The sequence below is a fragment of the Pongo pygmaeus genome, chromosome 19, assembly GCF_028885625.2.
Source record: "Pongo pygmaeus isolate AG05252 chromosome 19, NHGRI_mPonPyg2-v2.0_pri, whole genome shotgun sequence".
NCBI classification, from domain to species: Eukaryota; Metazoa; Chordata; class Mammalia; order Primates; family Hominidae; genus Pongo; species Pongo pygmaeus.
This window is the reverse complement of record NC_072392.2, coordinates 76170962-76192079: the sequence shown is the minus strand read 5'-3', so window position 1 is coordinate 76192079 and position 21118 is coordinate 76170962. Positions and strand designations below refer to the sequence as shown.

The following is a 21118-nucleotide window of genomic DNA, read 5'->3' as shown; positions in this document are numbered from 1 at the left end:
TATTTATTAATTTATCTTCTCATTAATAAACACTTGCTGAGTGCTTACTGTCTGCTAGGCATTAGGGAGACAAAAATGATTAAGGGAAGATTCCTTCTATCAAGGTCATGTGTTCCATTTGGGTATACTAATGCATTAGCAATGTAAATCAAGTAGTGAGAGATCATCTGTTCCCGATAGGAGATGGATTATTGGTGGCGACTTCTGTGTGTGTGTGTGTGTGTGTGTGTGTGTGTGTGTATGTGATAAAGTAAATATAGGAAATGTTAATTATAGATTCTAAGTAGTAGATATATAAACATTCATTGCAAAGTTGCTTCAAGTTTTCTGTATATTTGAAAATAGTCACAACATGTCGACAAAACTAGCATGATAAAGCCACTATTTGTGCTAAGACTTCAGCTTGTATTTGGATTAGGCTTATTATGTAGTAGTAGGAACATTAGAAATAGTTTTAACTCATTAAATACACATGTTTTATGGGAAGGTTTTATATATATATTTATATGTAATGAATGTGAACAAACAAGGGTCAGATATACACTCTGCTTCCCTCCAGACCAGTTCCGGCTACTGTGCTGCGCATTTCAGGAGTCTTATTAGAATTAGCCACATTCTGCCCACTTGCCCTTACTTCTCATATTTCACAGCTCCTCCTGGTGGGGACTTAAGGAGACATTCAAACTAAGCCTTGAAAGATGAGAATTTTTCCAAGTGGAAAAAGAGGAGTGGCAGCAAGTAAGGTAAAGGTACAGAGTCGTGGAATTCCCAGGAAACATAAAGTTGTCATGTGTTATAGGAAAACAACTTGTGTGAGGGGTGTTGGGAGAAATGAGAGATAATACCAGGGTGTAAAGGGCCTTTTGAATGCTATGTTTAGAAATTTGGACTTTATCCAAATGGCAGTAATGACTAACAATTATATAGTGTTCAAAAAGTATAACTCAGCAGTGGTATACCACTAAGGGTTTGTTTTTTTGTTTTGTTTTGTTTTTTTGAGACAGAGTCTTGCTCTGTTGCCCAGGCTGGAGTGCCGTGGCACGATCTTGGCTCCCTACACTTTTGCCACCCGGGTTCAAGTGATTCTTCTGCCTCAGCCAGGGTTTCACTGTGATGGCCAGGATGGAGCACTAAGGGTCTTTATGGAAGAAAAAGACATGATAAACAAGGCTTTTAGGGAACTTCTACAGTAATGTAGCTGTATTAAAAGTAGAGATCAGAGCAGCATAGTAGAAGTAGAAGACTAGAGCTAATTGAAGGAGCACTTCAGAATTAGAATCAAGAAGTCTTAGAAACCTATTGGTTTTATTCTCTCTAATGTATCTGGCCACTTACCTGCTGGGGAATTTGTCTAAGTTATAAAAAATAATTCCTTTGGGAAACCCAAAGGGAAGTTATCTATTAATAATTACCCCACTACTTTTTCTGATTTATGTAATGGCCACGTAGAGGTTAGATGTGATGGTTGTGACAGTAGTGAGTAATACAGCCTGTGAAGCATTTTGGTCAGATATCTATGTGCTTTCATTCCAGGTTGACTGAGGCAAGACTTTGGCTAGGGTTTGATCAGTGATGTAACTACTCATGAGTACCACGTGGTGGCAATGGCGTTGCTGCAGACCTTGGCAGCAAAGCAGTGTTAGAGTAGCAGTGGAAACCTTTGTGAAGCTAAGAATACATTTTCTGGTCATAAAAACCTCCTGAAAATTGTGAACTCAGTGTAGCAGGAGAAAGAAGATGGCTTGTTTTTAGTAAAGGGCAAAGTCATTTTTAAGGATCAGAAGAAGAAATGGAGAGTGAAACAATGTGTTCCTGCCCTACTCCCCCACTGGACTTTTTGGCAACCATTGATGTTCCTTCTAAAAGTGATTTTTAAACATGTATATTTTGAAGCCAGGCACAGTGGCTCACGCCTGTAATCCCAGCACTTTGGGAGGCTGAGGCGGGCAGATCACCTGAGGTCAGGAGTTCAAGACCAGCCTGGCCAACATGGCGAAACCCTGTCTCTACTAAAAATACAAAAATTAGGCCGGGCGCGGTAGCTCACGCCTGTAATCCCAGCACTTTGGGAGGCTGAGGCGGGAGGATCATGTGGTCAGGAGATCCAGACCATCATGGCTAACACGGTGAAACACCGTTTCTACTAAAAGTACAAAAAATTAGCTGGGCATGGTGGCGGGCGCCTGTAATCCCAGCTACTCAGGAGGCTGAAGCAGAAGAATGGCTTGAACCTGGGAGGTGGAGCTTGCAGTGAACCGAGATTGCACCACTGCACTCCAGCCTGGGCAACAAAGTGAGACTCCGTGTAAAAAAAAAAAAAAAAAATTAGTCGGGCATGGTAACAGGTGCCTGTAATCCCAGCTACTTGGGAGGCTGAGGCAGGGAGAATTGCTTGAACCAGGTAGGCGGAGGTTGCAGTGAGCCAAGATTGCACCACTGCACTCCAGCCTGGGGCAACAAAGCAAGACTGTCTCAAAAAAAATAGATAAATAAAATAAAATAAATTCTTAAAAAGGATATTTTGGAAAACTCCTTACATACCTAAATTCTTTGTTCATCAATACTTGGACTTAGCACATTCTTTGAAGTGGACCAGTAAACAACAAGAGCCCATAAGCAAAAAAAACCCATTATTTTAAAAACAGTAACTATCCTTACAAGCTTTCTCAGGGCTCTTTCTGTTGGATCCTTCCCTCTCACAGGTCCTTGCTAATGATCTCCAGGTGGACACATTCTAGATGAGATGTCCCTGCCTAGAATGGCAGCACCATGAGGGCTATATCCTCAGTACTAGGACAGCGCCTGGTGATTAATAGATAGTAAATAGTTGTCTAATTAACTGAGCAAACAGATAGATTCATGAATTAGCTTTTTGCTTTTTCTGTTAGAAACTAAAGCTTCAGGTCAGGCACAATGGCTCATGTCTATAATCCCAGCACTTTGGGAGGCCGAGGCGGGCTGCTCACTTGAGGTCAGGAGTTCAAGACCAGCCTGGCCAACATGGTAAAACCCTGTTTCTACTAAAATTACCAAAATTAGCCAGGCGTCTTGGCAAGCACCTGTAATGCCAGCTACTTGAGAGGCTGAGGTGGGAGAATCGCTTGAACCTGGGAGGAAGAGGTTGCAGTGAGCCGAGATGGTGCCAGCCTGGGTGACAGAGGGAGACTTAAAAAAAAGAAAGAAAGAAAGAAAAGAAACTAAAGGTTCAAAGAATCCCAGAAAAGGAAGAGTCCTCACAAGCCAGTAATCTAGGCAGGATTACTGATGGTATTTTTATATTTGTTGTATTTTTATAAAATGCCATAGATAGAGGGCTTTTTTCAACATTACATCAGTCTAAAAATTACACATTTTTATATGAACTAACCTAAATGTCTGATGAATCTCACAACACCAAGTCTTTGAAATGTGCCCGTATAAATAAAATGTTAACAGATTCATGCTAATTTTAAGTATCGATAGTGTTCAAATACCTTAATTATTTTTTCACTCCCTAGCTTTAAAAGAAAATAACCAACTTCAAAAGGACATCACAATAAATCAAGTCTATTTGGGGGAATTTGAGGATTTTTTCCCTCACTAACATCGTTTGGAAATAATTTCATGGGCATTAATTGCATGAATGTGGTTAGATTAAAAGGTGTTCAGCCAGAACTTATAGGTCCATACTAGGTGATTTCAATTCCTGTGCTAAAATTATTTTGTATGACATATTTTCATTTAATGGAAAGCTTCTCAAAGTATTTCATTTTCTTGGTGCCATTTATCATTTTTGCAGCAGAGGGATACCATGCAAGATAACCTGATAAAGCTCCAGCAGGAAATGGCTGAACTAGAAGCTGTGTTAGAACAGCATGGGAGCCAGCCTTCTAACAGCTACCCTTCCATCATAAGTGACTCTTCTGCCCTTGAGGACCTGCGAAATCCAGAACAAAGCACATCAGAAAAAGGTGTGTATTGTTGGCCAAACACTGATATCTTAAGCAAAACTCTTTCCTTCCCCTTTATCTCCTTCTGAAAAGTAAGGACCTAGCTCCAACATTTTATGATCCTTGCTCAGCACATGGGTAATTATGGAGCCTTGGTTCTTGTCCCTGCTCACAACTAATATACCAGTCAGAGGGACCCAAGGCAGTCATTCATGTTGTCATCTGAGTACCTACAACAAGTAGATGCTATGGGGAGCTCATGGAAGATACACGGTATACAACATAGCTCTTGCTCTATTGGAAGCTAAGTGGAATGAGAGAAATTGGTGACAGGCAACCCCATAATTTCAGAAAGCTATGAAAAAGTACTCAGACATATTCCTTATAACACTGGTGTCACATCGCAAAGACCTATTTAATGTGCTTCTGATTTATAGGGAGAGACATCCTATACTTCAGGAACTGCACTTTGATCCACAGAAAGCCTAGTGATGTAGAGCTCCTGTTAGTTCAAAAGGAAAAGAAAAGAACAACACAGAAAGCCTAATTATGCAATAGAGTCAAGTGCTTTATAGCAATGTTACAGTTATCAAAAAAAATCCAGATGGACCTCTGAGAGGATGCCATTGGAGTAACCAGGCAGGTGCAGTTGATGAGAGCTGACTTCCTATAAGAAGTGAGCACTGAGCTGAGGAATAATGGCATAAATGAAGGAAAGTGAGATGGAAATTTGAGTTTTTAACTGGAAAGACAATACATCAGGCAGGTTTTTAAATAGGGGCAAACACACAGACACATAGGAGATGCTAGGCATGGGGTCCCCACTAGGATGCTGCTTAGAAACATGCAGGGGTGGTGAGTACTCCCAAAGTACACTTCATTCCTAGCTCAGGGATTCTTATCTGAGTGTTAAAGTTCCTTCTTCAGCACCCTGTTCCACAGTCCAACTGGGGACTTTAAGACCTTTCTTGGAGTCTTTCTAGGAACTCAAGTCTGCTACTTATACAGAACAGTGGCTTTGGTCCCCAGTTGTGCCTTGCAGTATTTTTGTGTTCAGGAAGAAACAGTAGCTCTTGGATAAAGAAGCTAGCTAGAAACTCTGTTGCTATGGCAGTGCTTCAAAATGTATTTCCTTAAATGCTTTCTTTGTAACTATCTTCATTTAGTTCATCTCTCAGATAATGAGAGATCAGAGTCCCATCCCCAGTATAATACTCTTCTTTGGGGTACTTTCACCATCTTCGGTCTAAACACAGACTAGACTTTCAATTCTAATGTGTAAGATATAAAATGTTATTATTGTGTGACTTTGAATATCTGTAAATCTACTATCTCCTCTTTGGTGTATATGTGTGTTTATTTTTTTCTGGAGATCTGTAACTGAAATGCTTAATTTCTGAATTGTTTTGGATATCACAACTTAATACCAACATAAGTTTTGAGCCTTTTCCTCCCTAAATCTGGTGTGAGTCTAACTGAAACTCAAATGAACTTTTTAAAAATAATTTTTTCTTTTCTTTAATTTTTTTTTAAGTAGAGACAGGGACGCACTGTTAACTAGGTTGGTCTTGAACTCCTGATCTTGAGCAATCCTCCCACACCTCAGCCTCACCTTTTAGAGAGGGTCTTGCTCTGTTGCCCAAGCTGGAGGGCAGTGGCATAATCACAGCTCACTGCAGCCTCTCGACCTCCTCAAGCGATCCTCCTGCCTTAGCCTCCCAAGTAGCTGGGACTATAGGCCTCCACCACAATACCCAGCTAATTTTTTTTTTTTTATTTTTTGTACAGACAAGGTCTCCCTATGTTGCCCAAGTTGGTCTCAAACTCCTGGACTCAAGCAGTCCTCTCACCTCAGCCTCCCAAAGTGCTGGGGTTACAGGTGTGAGCCATGGCACCTGGCCAGAACTTCTAGTAAAAAGAATATTGTTGCCGGGTGCGGTGGCTCACGCCTGTAATCCTAGCACTTTGGGAGGCCAAGGCAGGCGAATTACCTGAGGTTGGGAGTTCAAGACCAGCCTGACCAGCATGGAGAAACCGCATCTCTACTAAAACTACAAAAAATTAGCCGGGCGTGGTGGCACATGCCTGTAATCCCAGCTACTTGGGAGCCATGGTGCCCGGCCTAGTTTATTATTTCTTAATATCTGTTGTCTTCCAGTGTCTTCCTTAATTCTTCACAATACACTGTACAATGCTTAGCACACAGTGGGCAGTCTGTAAGTTTATTAAATGTTTGGTGTGGCCCATACTTCCTATCCACAAAGAATGTAACATGTTAAGACATCTAGATGAGGGAATGATTTAAGAGGAACTACAATAATATTCTGAAACTTGGACTCTGGATCTCTGCATTTAGACTTTCCTAAACCAGCCAGCAAGTAGATCATCATGTCACAAGGCCTAGGTTGGGCTTGCTGTTCAGAGAATGAATTAAGGATTAAGGAGAAAAAAGAGCAGAAAGGTTTTGCTCTGTTTTTCAGGTTCTATTGAGTTATTGACTTCTAACTCAAGTTATCTTATTTGCGTTGTTGCGTGAGGCCCACTGTAGTAAGAAGAGGAATTTATATGCTAAATGTTCTGGTGATAGAATGAGTTTTCTTTTTTTTTTTACAGTCCAAAGGTCTTTTTTTTTTTTTTTTTTTTTTTAAACACCTATTATGCCATGAATTCATAGGGAATAGGTTCCAGCTGCTCAGGCTCCTTCCCATTGGTTCTCACAAAGTGTGCTTCTCTGGGTGGAGCAGGCTGGTTGGTGCTTTAGTTGAACCTACGTACCTTTCTCTTTGGCTTCTTTCTTTTTCTGATCATTTTCCTTCACGCATTTCAGGAAGCTGTCTCGGCTCTTAGAGTGTTTAATGTGCTCAATACGCACATTAATTCTCTTGGCAAGAATCTTGCCCTTAACTTGTTTACAGCAATGCCAACAGCATGCTGGGTCACATTGTAGACTCTTCTAGTTTTGCCATGGTAACACTTGTGGGGCATTCCTTTTTGAACAGTACCCATTCCCTTGATGTCTACAATTTCACCTTTCTTGTAGATTCGCATATACTTGGCCAAAGGAACAACTCCATGTTTTCTAAAAGGCCTAGAGAGCATATATCGGGTGCCTCTCCTCTTTCCCTTTGTGTTCGTCATTTTGGCGAATTACTGAAAGATGGTGGTTCTGGCCAAAAGGAGGAATGAATTTTTAATAGCTGTGTTCGTATCTGAGCCTTCCCTCTGCCTTTCATTTTTTTTGTTTTGTTTTGTTTTGTTTGAGATGAAGTTTCACTTTTGTTGCCCAGGCTGGAGTGCAATGGCGTGATTTCGGCTCACTAAAATGTCCGACTCAGCCTCCCAAGTAGCTGGGATTACAGGCATCCGCCACCATGCCCAGCTAATTTTTGTATTTTTAGTAGACAGGGTTTCACCATGTTGGCCAGGCTGGTCTCAAACTCCTGACCTCAGGTGATCCGCCCACCTCAGCCTCTCAAAGTGCTGGGATTATAGGCGTGAGCCACATCACCTGGCCACTTTTTTTTTTTTTTTTAAACTCTTTCCAATGGTTAATTCCGTTTGATATGATTCCTTGGAACTTGCACATTACCCTTTATCAATTATTACCCTGTATTGGGGGTGGGGAGGATGATACCTCTCTTCATCGTTAGATCCTGCCTACTTTCAACAGAGGTCTTAACGATCCTAGAAACTCACAGGTCCAGAAAAGACAAGCATAAAGGAAACTATAAATAATGCATTTGAAGACTAACTCAGGAAATCAATGATTATTTCCACCCAAGCTACCCAGTGTCTTAAAAAAACAGTTTAATTAATACAATCTTTTGTTTCAATTTTCTACCTATATTTATGGCCTTTAGCTTTTCTAATAAAAGCTCAAAATGAATTACAGTCATCAGTGACTTTTTAATGAATAGAAGACATTTGCAATTTTTAACTATTTGTTTTTACTTATTAAATATTTCTGCCTTGGCCGGGCATGGTGGCTCATGCCTAAAATCCCAGCACTGTGAGATGCCAAGGCAGGAGGATCACTTGAGTTTAAGAGTTCTAGACCAGGCTGGGTATGGTGGCTCATGCCTATAATCCCAGCACTTTGTGAGGCCAAGGTTGGCAGATCACCTGAGGTCAGGAGTTTAAGACCAGCCTGGCCAACATGGTAAAACCCCATCTCTACCAAAAATACAAAAATTAGCCAAGGGGTGGTGGCAGGCACCTATAATCCCGTCTTCTTGGGAGGCTAAGGCAGGAGAATCGCTTGAACCTGGAGGCGGAGGCTGCAGTGAGCCGAGATCATGCCACTGTATTCCAGCCTGGCTAACAGAGCAAGACTCTGTCTCAAAAAAAAAAAAAAAGAGAGAGTTTGAAACCAGCCTGGTCAACACAGCAAGACACCCATCTCTTTGAAAAATTAAATAATAGTCGGGCGCGGTGGCTCACGCCTGTATCCCAGCACTTTGGGAGGCCGAGGCAGGCAGATCACCAGAGGTCGGGAGTTCGAGACCAGCCTGACCAACATGGAGAAACCCCATCTCTACTAAAAATACAAAATTAGTCAGGCGTGGTGGTGCATGCCTGTAATCCCAGCTACTTGGGAGGCTGAGGCAGGAGAATAGCTTGAACCTGGGAGGCAGAGAGGTTGTGGTGAGCCGAGATCACGCCATTGCACTGCAGCCTGGGCAACGAGCGAAACTCCATCTCAAAAAAAATAAATAAATAAAAATAAATAAATAAGTACTTCTGCCTTTAAGCCACTTCCTAGAAGGCAGTGGCACAAAGTGATACATTTGGAGGAATAAACATATTACAAAATGAATTAGGCCGGGCACAGTGGCTCATGTCTGTAATCCCCGCACTTTGGGAGGCCAAGGCGGGTGGATCACTTGAGGTCAGGAGTTCGAGTAAAATCCCGTCTCTACTAAAAATACCAAAAAAACTAGCTGGGCGTGGTGGCAGGCACCTGTAATCTCAGCTACTAGGAAAGCTGAGGCAGGAGAATCGCTTGAACCCAGGAGGTGGAGGTTGCAGTGAGCCGAGATTGCACCATTGCACTCCAGCTTGGGCGACAGAGTGAGACTCCGTCTCAAAAAAAAAAAATGAACTAACATGCCAGAACTTTGCCTTCAGTATGTTTTTGTGATTTTTCCCTTCTTGTGCCATTTCATCATTAGTTCCACGTATTATTTAAGATTTCTTATCAACCAGCACCTTGGGATTTTTTTGTGTATGTGTTGGTTTAGGGGGTTTATTTGTTTTTTTCTTTTTTTTCAGTAATTGAAAATGTGAAGCAAAATGTCACCTGTTTTTTCTTTCATGTCTGACACTCATGTCTTGTTTACCCCTGACATGCAGAAGCTGAAATCCCCATTTCATACAGTCTTTAATGTGGAGGCAGTGGGGTTGGAGAAAATAATGTACTTTGTGCTTTCTGGTACTCTTTCTTTCCTGTTGTCTGAGGGGATTTGGGCATAATTTATTTTGCTGCAGAGACAAAAATTTGTTATATATTTTTTTTATCATTCAGGGCCAAGGAATATAAATTTTTTTTTCAGCCTTGTCTCAGCTGGGTGTCTTTATTTACCCTGTCTTAAAGTGTTCCTTTTATTATCATTATTATTTTTTAATCATTGAATTCCATTTGGTGCTAGCATCTGTCTGTTGCATTGCTTGTGTTTATAAAATGCTGCCTGATATACTTGTTTAAAAACCAATTTGTGTATCATAGATCAATGCTTTTGAAAAAAATCAGTATTCTAACCTGAATTATCACTATCAGAACAAAGCAGTAAAGTAGATTTGTTTTCTCATTCCATTTAAAGCAGTATTAACTTCACAGAAAAGTAGTGAATACCCTATAAGCCAGAATCCAGAAGGCCTTTCTGCTGACAAGTTTGAGGTGTCTGCAGATAGTTCAACCAATAAAAATAAAGAACCAGGAGTGGAAAGGTAAGAAACATCAATGTAAAGATGCTGTGACATCTTTATTTATATTGAACTCTTATTGTTAATTTTTTTCACCATACTTTCTCCAGTTTTTTGCATACAGGCATTTATACACTTTTATTGCTCTAGGATACTTCTTTTGTTTAATCCTATATAGGTTTTTTGAACCTATAACATAAGCTACAACATGAGAAATGTGCAGTTAGATAGATATGTCCCTTCTGAAGGTCAGAAAAAAATATAATGGAGGTAAAACCTGAACAAGCTTGGAAACTGATGGTAGACTTCTTCAAGGCAGCCCTTGCCCTAATTAAAATTCTTGTCTTTCTAGAAAAAGTCTAGCTGTTGATTTACCACAGAAAATAATAATATTAATAATTATTATTATTTTTTTTTGAGACAGGGTCTCCCTCTGTCACCTAGATTGCAGTGGCTCAATCATGGCTCACTGCATCCTCTGTTTTTCAGGCTCAAGCAATCCTCCCACCTTAGCCTCCTGAGTACCTGGATCCACAAGCATGCGCCACCACACCCACTAAGTTTTTGTATTTTTGGTAGAGATGGAGTTTTACCTTGTTGCCCAGGCTGGTCTCAAATTCCTGGACTCAAGTAGTCCGCCCGCCTTGCCCTCCCAAAGCCAGAAAACATTTAGAATATCTTTCAGAGATGTGTATTTACACCACTATTAATACAGGGCTGTATAGCAGTCCAGTACTGGACTATGTAGTCCAGTACCATTCTTTTCCTTACTGGAGGGCCAGGCGTGGTTGCAGGTGCCTGTAATCCCAGCTACTCAGGAGGCTGAGGCAGGAGAATCACTTGAACCTGGGAGGCAGAGGTTGCAGTGAGCCGGGACCATGCCATTGCACTCCAGCCTGGGCGACGGAGCAAGACTCCGTCTCAAAAAAAAAAAAAAAAGAGAGAGAGAACAGTAATTCAGGTCTCACCCATCTTCAATCCAGGGGGCCTAGCCTTAGTATTTGACCCATAGTAAGCACCCAATAATTGTTTAAATTAATTAACCTCTGAGGCCCTTTAAATCTATTGATAAGTATCTTATTTTGCAAAGTCCTAAGCACTTGGAAGAGTAGAGGAACTCTTTACTGGGTGTGTATGCTTTTCTAACAATATTTTATAGCTGGCTTTTGTTTTTAGAATGAATTTGGACATTGAAAAGGCAGGCAATAGGGATGATTCTGTGAATTCTGCTAAAACTGAGTAGAAAGAATGAGTGTAGAGATGTCGACATTGATCAACTTTCTTCATAAGAGATCTGATTCTAACATCCATTTAGACTCAAGTAGAATATTGTGTATAGAGTGAGTGGTAGTGAGTAATTTGGTAAAAATTGCTGACCTGCTTTTATTCTTTCTTCTTTGCCTTCCTTCCTTCCTTCCGTCCTTTCCTTTCCCTCCCTTCCTTCCTTCCTTCTTTCTTTCCTTCTTTCCTTCTTTCTTTCCTCCTGTCTTTCTTCCTTTCTTTCCTTCCTTCCTTCCTTTCCTTCCTTTCTTTTCTTTCCTTTCATTTCCTTTTCTTTCCTTTCTTTCCTTTCGTTTCTTTCTTGACAGAGTCTTGCTCTGTCACCCAGGCTGGAGTGCAGTGGCGTGATCTGGGCTCACTGCAACCTCTGCCTCCCAGGTTCAAGCAATTTTCCTGCCTCGGCCTTCCGAGTAGCTGAGATTACAGGCACCAGCCACCACACCCAGCTACTGACCTGCTTTTAAACAGCTAGGAGATATGGTGCCTCAGACCAACCCAACCCCTCAGGGGAGATTTTATATGTCAACCCTGACATATTGGCAGGCAACATGAATCCAGACTTCTAGGCTGTCATGTGGGCTCTTTTTTGCCAGTAATGTCTGATCTCTCTGACATGAGCTGTTTAATTTATACTTTGGCTGCCCAGGAAGTATGATTTGTCCTTTCACAATTGGTGGCGATGGTTTTCTCCTTCTATTTATCTTTCTAGGTCATCCCCTTCTAAATGCCCGTCATTAGATGATAGGTGGTACATGCACAGTTGCTCTGGGAGTCTTCAGAATGGAAACTACCCATCTCAAGAGGAGCTCATTAAGGTTGTTGATGTGGAGAAGCAACAGCTGGAAGAGTCTGGGCCACACGATTTGACGGAACCATCTTACTTGCCAAGGCAAGATCTAGGTAATATTTCATCTGCTGTAATGGAACAAACACTTTGATTTTACTCTGAATCCTACATAAAGATATTCTGGTTAACCAGCTTTTAGATGTACTAGTCTATCATGGACACTTTTGTTATACTTAATTAAGCCCATTTTAGAAAAATAGCTCAAGTGTTAATCAAGGTTTACTTGAAAATTATTGAAACTGTTAATCCATCTATATTTTAATTAATGGTTTAACTAATGATTTTGAAGATGAGAGAGTCTTGGTGTACTCTAAATATATTATTTCAGGCCAGGCATAGTGGCTCACGCCTGTAATCCCAGTACTCCAGGAAGCCGAGGCAGGTGGATCCGCTGAGGTCAGGAGTTCAAGACCTGTCTGGCCAACATGGTGAAACCCTGTCTCTACTAAAAATACAAAAAAATTAACTGGGTGTGCTAGTGCATGCCTGTAATCCTAGCTACTCTGGAGGCTGAGGCAGCAGAATCGCTTGAACCCGGGAGGTGGAGATTGCGGTGAGCCAAGATCACACCACTGCACTCCAGTCTAGGTGACAGAGCAAGACTCCATCTCAAATATATATATATATATATATATGTGTGTGTGTGTGTGTATATATATACACACATATATTTTATTTCAACTGTTAGACAAGAGTCCGAAGGCCAAAGAATAAATTTTTAGGCCAGTCTTTTATTAGAAAATGAGTCAAATCCCAAAGCAAGTTTTTTTTTTTTTATGAGTTAATGAATATAAATGACTACGTATTTTATGCCTTAAAAATCACTTTTAATGAATGGTGTTTTATGGCTTGTAAATCAGAGTTTTAATCAGTAAAGAAAGTTTTTAATCCTCAAAAACACGTTATCATAAAAGACATTGTTTGGCATCAAATGTGGTGTTTGGCCATGTTCATTAGGGTCATTTTAGGAATCTCGTACATTCTACTTAGCTATGCTTAATTCCTGATACCATGGCATTTTCTGAAATGTTTCAAGGATGACATCTCTGCTGTTTTTAATTTGGTAATGATATCTGCTGATTTATTAAGTGAAAAAAGTAATGGTGTCATTACCTTGGATGAAGAAACAAAAATAAAACATTTGCCACATTTTTCAACTTTTTTTTCCTTTCTTACAAAATTACTATAAGCTCATTGCCCCCAAATTGGACAATATAGGGAATAAAAGAGATAATTTGGGGTGGGGTTAGACACGGGTCTTGTTATGTTGCCCAGGCTGGTCTCTAACTCCTGGCCTCATGCAATCTTCCTACCTTGGCCTCCCAAAGTGCTGGGATTATAGGTGTGAGCCACTTCACCAAGCTGAGATGCCACCTCTTAAAAGATAAAATAAGGACAGGTGCAGTGGCTCATGCCTGTAATCTCAGTACTTTGGGAGGCCAAGGTGGGAGGATTGCTCGAGGCCAAGAGTTCAAGACCAGCCTCGGCAATGTAGCGAGACCTGATCTCTACAAAAAGTAAAAAAAAAAACACAAATACTAGCTGGGGCCAGGCATGGTGGCTTACGCCTGTAATCCCAACACTTTGGGAGGCCGAGGTGGGCAGATGGGCTGAGGTCGGGAGTTCAAGACCAGCCTGGTGAAACCCCGTCTCTACTAAAAATACAAAAATTAGCCGGGCGTGGTGGTGCATGCCTGTAATCCCAGCACTTTGGGAGGCCGAGGCGGGCAGATCACCTGAGGGCAGGAGTTCAAGACCAACCTGACCAATATGGAGAAACCCTGTCTCTACTAAAAATACAAAATTAGCCAGGCTTGGTGGCTTATGCCTGTAGTCCCAGCTACTCGGGAGGCTGAGGCAGGAGAATCGCTTGAACCCGGGAGGCAGAGGTTTCAGTAAGCTGAGATCGCGCCATTGCACTCTAGCCTGGGCAACAAGAACGAAACTCCATCTCAAAAAAAAAAAAAAATTAACTGGAAGGTGGCAAACACCTGTGGTCCCAGCTACTCAGGAAGCTGAGACAGGAAGATCACTTGAGTACAGGAGGTCAAGGCTGCAGGTGAGCCATGTTTGTGCCACTGCACTGCAGCGTGGATGACAGACCGAGACCCTTCTCAAAAAAAAAAAAATATTACCCGTACACTTTTTTGAGACGGACTTTCACTCTTGTTGCCCAGGCTGGAGTGCAATGGCGCAATCTCGGCTCAGCGCAACCTCCGCCTCCTGGGTTCAAGCGATTCTCCTGCTTCAGCCTTCCGAGTAGCTGGGATTACAGGCATGCACCACCACACCCGGCTAATTTTTTGTATTTTTAGTAGAGACAGGGTTTCTCCATGTTGGTCAGACTGGTCTTGACCTCTTGACCTCAGGTGATCCGCCCACCTCGGCCTCCCAAAGTGCTGGGATTACAGGCCTGAGCCACCACACCCGGCCTGTGCTCTTATTCTTTAATAATAAAATATTTCTGTGTTTCTTTAGTCATTTTACATAAACTTTTATTTATTTATTTATTTTTATTTATTTATTTATTTATTTATTTTGAGATGGAGCCTCGCTCTGTCGCCTAGGCTGGGATGCAATGGCACAATCTCAGCTCACTGCAAGCTCCGCCTCCCGGGTTCACGCCATTCCCCTGCCTCAGCCTCCCGAGTAGCCGGGACTACAGGTGCCTGCCACCACGCCCAGCTAATTTTTTTTGTATTTTCAGTAGAGACAGGGTTTCACTGTGTTAGCCAGAATGGTCTTGATCTCCTGACCTCGTGATCCACCCGTCTCGGCCTCCCAAAGTGCTGGGATTACAGGCGTGAGCCACCGTGCTCGGCCCATAAACTTTTCTTTTTAAAATAATGTCATGATAAATAATATTGCTTAGATGTCTTTAATATATTAGTAACATTTCTGTTTTATTGTACATCAACATTTATATTCAAATTAATGGGTGAAGAGTACGCCATTGGACTAGGTATATCGTAATGTAATCTCCTATTGTTGGACAACTACATTGTTTCTAAAATTATACTATTACAAGCATTGTTACAGTGAACATTCCTATGACTAAACCTTTGCATACATCTTTTATCTCCCTAGGATATATTTCTAAAACTAGCATTGTTGACTGAAAGTGTAAACACGTGTTAAGGTGTTTGCTACATAATGCCATATTTCCTTTTTAGGAAACTAAGCTACTTTGGATTTCCACCAACACTGTATTCATGTACCCATTTTTCTCTTAACCTAACTTCATTGGTCTTTTTAATTCTTAACAGAGACCAGAACTTTGTAATTCAACATTCATCATTGTGTAAATTAAACTTCTCCCATTCCTTTCAGAGGGAACCCCTTACCTGGAATCTGGAATCAGCCTCTTCTCTGATGACCCTGAATCTGATCCTTCTGAAGACAGAGCCCCAGAGTCAGCTCATGTTGGCAGCATACCATCTTCAACCTCTGCATTGAAAGTACCCCAATTGAAAGTTGCAGAATCTGCCCAGAGTCCAGCTGCTCCTCAGACTACTAATACTGCTGGGTATAATGCGATGGAAGAAAGTGTGAGCAGGGAAAAGCCAGAATTGACAGCTTCAACAGAAAGGGTCAACAAAAGAATGTCCATGGTGGTGTCTGGCCTGACCCCAGAAGAATTTGTGAGTGTATCCATATGTATCTCCCTAATGACTAAGACTTAACAACATTCTGGAAAGAGTTTTATGTAGGTATTGTCAATTAATAACCTAGAGGAAGAAATCTAGGAAACAATCACAGTTCTGTGTAATTTAATTTCGATTACTAATTTCTGAAAATTTAGATCTAGATAAAGCAAATTTTATATATATTTACTTGAGAAAATAATTATTAAATATTAGCAGAAAAGCTATACTTTGGGTATGATATAGGACTTTTGAATTTGAATTTTCCTTTCTATCTGTAAAAGCAAGTAGGTATAGCTTTATTCCCCAGAAGGCATCTTTTTTTCCCCCTTGTCTCACATGGGTGAATTTACCAGCATATTTAACTAAGTTCAGACGGGTTCCAAATGTACTGCCAGACAGTAGCATTTCTCTAGTGTTTGTTTTCATTCTGGCTTGTAAGACTGCCCTGCCACTTCTGCCCTGCAACATCCCTTGCTATTAGGATTTTGGCATCACCTTGGGTCCTTAATGCCAGAAATGGGAATTGCTTCACACTGTGGAAAAATACCCATTAAAATATTAAGACCAGCAAAACCTCGTTTCTGCTTGGGCTATTTGTGGATTTCAGACATCCTGAGAAGTTTACCACCCCTGTAATTAATTGTCATTGTCATCACTTCATAATAAAAATAATTGCATGGCCGGGCATGGTGGCTCAAGCCTGTAATCCCAGCACTTCGGGAGGCTGAGGTGGTCAGATCGCCTGAGGTCAGAAGTTCAAGACCAGCCTGACCAACATGAAGAAACCCCGTCTTTACTAAAAATACACAATTAGCCGGGCATGGTGGCGCATACCTATAATCCCAGCTACTCAGGAGGCTGAGGCAGGAGAATTGCTTGAACCCGGGAGGCAGAGGTTGCGGTGAGCCAAGATTGCACCATTGCACTCCAGCCTGGGCAACAAGAGCGAAACTCTGTCTCAAAATAATAATAATAAGAAGAAGAATTGCATGAATATTTCTTTAAAACTATGATGAGATAACATACCAGATTATCAAATGGATTCAGTAGTGGGTGTGCCATTTATTGCACACTGACAGATGTCCAAAATTCCTTATTTATTCATTGAAAATTAGCGTTCTTTATCCCTTTGTTTTGCAAGTTCAGCTTTTTAGAGATGGCTAAAATGGTCTAATCTTTCTTGGCAAAGGCAATTCTGAGCTGCAGATTAGACTACAAGTGGCTTGGGTACATGTCTTTAAACAAGCGAAGAGGAAAACTTTGAGCTCTATTCAGACTTGGTGAAGTGTGGTAAATTTATGATGAAAGCTACTGACTGTATTACACATGATTAATTCTGAAGCCCATATTAAGATGATCTTTTCAGCAGTTCAGCATTGCTCTTCTAACTGAACAGTTTCAAGGCTGGGATTTCAGCAATTAATCAGTTCAGAATTGCTAATGATCCTGGCAGAGGGTGGTAGCAAAAGGGGGAGGATGTCATTAGCTTCTCTAGCCTGCCTTTTTTCAGTGCCCTGTGGCAGTATGGAGTGAGTCAACATGAAAGAAAGATGGCCTGACCTTCATGGCAGTATTGTGCAACACGTAAATACTGGTGTGAGTGGCTGTGGCTATGGCTAGTAAATGATGGCCCTTGGTAAACAAAGTTATTTATCAGACAATACCTACCAGCTAGGTCAACTGTGCCCATAATTGATCTGGTTAATTTCTTTTGCTGCCTATTGATTTTTATTTGGTTGATAGATAATAGCTAGAGGACTCTAAATTTCTTTGGGGAAGAATATGTACCCCTTCTAAGCCTTCTTACGAGAGAATTGATCGCTTTTGCACTGACCTTTAGTAACATCCTGATTTCAGTGTTTCGTAACTATCAGAGGGTTGAGTCTTGGTTTTAAGCTATGTATGTCTGTAGCATAACTTTCTGTGTAGGCTAGTTACCTCTCAGCTTATAAAGTGTAGGGTGATAAATTTATAGTACAGTAGAGTGTCACTATGCAAAGAAACTATCTTAGGGAATCAAATGATATCTGCTGTTAAAGCAAAATTAATATATATTTTTTCTTTTTACTTTTTTTTATTTTTATTTTTTAAAGACATGAGATCTCACTGTATTGCCCAGGCTGGTCTTGGTCTCAGACTCTTGAGCTCAAGCAGTCCTCCCACCTCAGCTTCCCAAAGTGCTGGGATTATAGGCATGAGCCGCCGTGTCTGGCCCAGTATATATATTTTTTTTAAGTTTTAAGTTTTGTGGTACGTAGTAGGTTTATAATATTATTTTGAATCCTTAGTTGTAATTCTATGTCTACTGATGTGTACATAATTTTTATTAAACTATTTATTTGAGACTTCAGGTATCTTTTTTTTTTTTTTTTTTTTTTTTGAGATAGAGTCTCGCACTCTCGCCCAGGCTAGAGTCCAGTGGCGCCATCTTGGCTTACTGCAAGCTCTGCCTCCTGGGTTCACGCCATTCTCCTGCCTCAGCCTCCCGAGCAGCTGAGACTACAGGCGCCCGCCACCACGCCTGGCTAATTTTTTGTATTTTTAGTAGAGACAGGGTTTCATCGTGTTAGCCAGGATGGTCTTGATCTCCTGACCTCGTGATCCACCCACCTCGGCCTTCCAAAGTGCTAAGATTACAGGCGTGAGCCACCGCACCCAGCCGAGACTTCAGGTTTCTTAGAATTTTTTAAATGTACCCTTTCTGAGAAAAACAGAGACTTAAAGCTAGGATAACTGGTATTCTATTTTTTTTTTTTTTTTATTTTACCGCCAGCCTGGGTGACAGAGCAAGACTCTGTCTAAAAAAAAAAAAAAAAAAAAATTCACTTTAAATAGTTCCAGGACACATGTGCAGAACGTGCAGGATTGCTACGTAGGTAAACATATGCCATGGTGGGATAACTAGTATTCTGAGCTGTGTACTAGAGGTAACTCATGATAATGGAATATTTGATTTAATTTCAGATGCTCGTGTACAAGTTTGCCAGAAAACACCACATCACTTTAACTAATCTAATTACTGAAGAGACTACTCATGTTGTTATGAAAACAGGTATACCAAGAACCTTTACAGAATACTTTGCATCTGCTGCATAAAACCATATGAGGCGAGGCACGGTGGCGCATGCCTGTAATCGCAGCACTTTGGGAGGCCAAGGTGGGCAGATCATGAGATTAGGAGATCGAGACCATCCTGGCCAGCATGGTGAAACCCCATCTCTACTAAAAAATAAAAAAATTAGCTGGGTGTGGTCGCGTGTGCCTGTAGTCCCAGCTACTCATGAGGCTGAGGCAGGAGAATCACTTGAACCGGGGAGATGGAAGTTGCAGTGAGCCGAGATCATGCCATTGCACTCCAGCCTGGCGACAGAGCAAGACTCCATCTCAAAAAAAAAAAAACCGTGAAAAAATAAGAATATTTGTTGAGCATAGCATGGATGATAGTCTTCTAATAGTCAGTCAATTACTTTATGAAAGACAAATAATAGTTTTGCTGCCTCCTTACCTCCTTTTGTTTTGGGTTAAGATTTGGAGTGTGGGCCAGGCACGGTGGCTCACACCTGTAATCTCAGCACTTTGGGAGGCCAAGGTGGGCGGATCACCTGAGATCGGGAGTTTGAGACCAGGCCTGGCCAACGTGTTGAAACTCCATCTCTACTAAAAATATAAAAATTAGGTGGGCGTGGTGGCAGGCACCTGTAATCCCAGCTATTCAGGAGGCTGAGGCAGCAGAATCGCTTGAACCCAGGAGGTAGAGGTTGCAGTGACCCAAGATCGCACCATTGCACTCCAGCCTGGGGACAAGAGCGAGATTTTGTTTCAAAAAAAAAAAAAGGTTTGGAGGGTGGTGAGCTGAAATAGTCAACTATTAACTCCTGTCTACCTGCCGGGACTACACTGGTGAGGTGGAGCCTAAGTCCTAAAACAACAAGTGAGGCAGCCGGACTCGGTGGCTCGCACCAGTAATCCCAGCACTTTGGGAGCCTGAGGCGGGCAGATCACAAGGTCAGGAGTTTGAGACCAGCCTGGCCAATATGGTAAAACCCAGTCTCTACTAAAAATACAAAAATTGACTGGCCGTGGTGGTGTGCACCTGTAATCCCAGCTACTTGGGAGGCTGATGCAGAAGAATTGCTTGAACCCTGGAGGCTGAGGTTGCAGTGAGCTGAGATCCTGCCACTGCACTCCAGCCTGGCGACAGAGTGAGACTCTATCTCAACAACAACAAAAGAAAGAACAAGTGAGGCAAAACCTGGAGACCCCAGCTTCATGTAACACCTAGTTTGAGTATTGTTGAGAGTTTTTCAGGAAAAAAGTCTGATAACAGCTCCGAGATAGTCTTAACATACAAAAAAGCAAAAAAGGAAGGGGACAGATCATTTGTCCTATACCTTTCTCTTTTAAGGTTTTAATTGTAACTTGTGTAATACAGGAGACCTTTGGGAGTTTTTAGTTGACTATTAAACTAAATCTGAGTAAACATTTCAGGGCTGCTAAAAATGCTTATTTGAAACTGGGCCGTATTAACACAAGCATAGGGTCTGGAGCAAGTGAAGTACAGATCCAGAGCCCCACTGTATTCTCCAATGGAGTGACTGCCTGAAAGATGATGTCAGTTTTAAGCACCGTGCTTGGTTTTTAACATGGTCACTGACAAACCGGAGAGTGTTTATCCAGAGGTAGATGGTAAAGATGCAGAAAAGTAACTTGAAATAATGTCTTTTGAAGAAGAAATGAGAAGATTTAAGGAAATAAGACACTGTCTTCAAGTATCTGAAGAACTGTTACCCGGAAGAGAACTGTTATCTGGAACAGGATTAAGACTCACTCATGGGGCTCCAGAAAGCAGACGAGTGCATGGAGGACACAGAAGATGCAGATTGTGTGGCTCAACTCTAAAATCTTTCTAACAAAATTAGTTCTCTGGATGTGTTCCAGTTCACTTGATGATGATTCTTTTTTTGTTTGTTTGTTTTTGTTTTTTCGAGGTGGAGTTTTTCACTCTTGTTGCCCAGGCTGCTGGAGTGCAACGGCACGATCTTGGCTTGCTGCAACCTCCCCCTCCCGGGTTCAAGCGATTCTCCTGCCTCAGCCTCCCGAGTAGCTGGGATTACAGGCATGCACCACCATACCTAATTTTGTATTTTTAGTAGAGACAGGGTTTTTCCATGTCAGTCAGGCTGGTCTTGGACTCCCAACCTCAGGTGATCCACCTACCTCAGCCTCCCAAAGTGCTGGGATTACAGGCGTGAGCCATCGTGCCCAGCCCATGATGATTCTTTTCACAGAGATACAGGCACTTGAGGAGAGGATCTAAACCCCTTGGACACATTGCCATAGAACTTCTAAGATCTTAGGTTTCCACTTACTCGTGAAAATTATACCACAGGGTCAGAGGGTAGTGTTCATTGGAGCCAGGTGCCAGAACAAGTTATTACAAACTACTATTTTAGAGAAAAATGTCATTAAAATTTAAGATACCTTAAGCTATA

At 41.5% G+C, this 21118-nt stretch overlaps 1 protein-coding gene across 43 annotated transcripts in view; it reads left to right on the top strand.

The window, feature by feature from the left end:
• BRCA1 (BRCA1 DNA repair associated) overlaps positions 1-21118 on the top strand; it is a 94885-nt gene that overhangs the window by 41957 nt on the left and 31810 nt on the right. For 23 of the 43 annotated variants that reach the window (XR_010124717.1, XM_063656679.1, XM_063656683.1 and 20 more), the window contains 5 exons: positions 3779-3950; positions 9749-9875; positions 11842-12032; positions 15310-15620; positions 18591-18678. Coding sequence is in view for 41 of the 43 variants with exons in the window: in XM_063656679.1 (XP_063512749.1) it covers positions 3779-3950; positions 9749-9875; positions 11842-12032; positions 15310-15620; positions 18591-18678 (889 nt within the window). In the remaining 2 variants the exon portion in view is untranslated. The remainder of the gene's footprint in view (positions 1-3778; positions 3951-9748; positions 9876-11841; positions 12033-15309; positions 15621-18590; positions 18679-21118) is intronic. The other 20 variants (XR_010124718.1, XM_054457711.2, XM_054457710.2 and 17 more) reach the window with 3 other exon arrangements.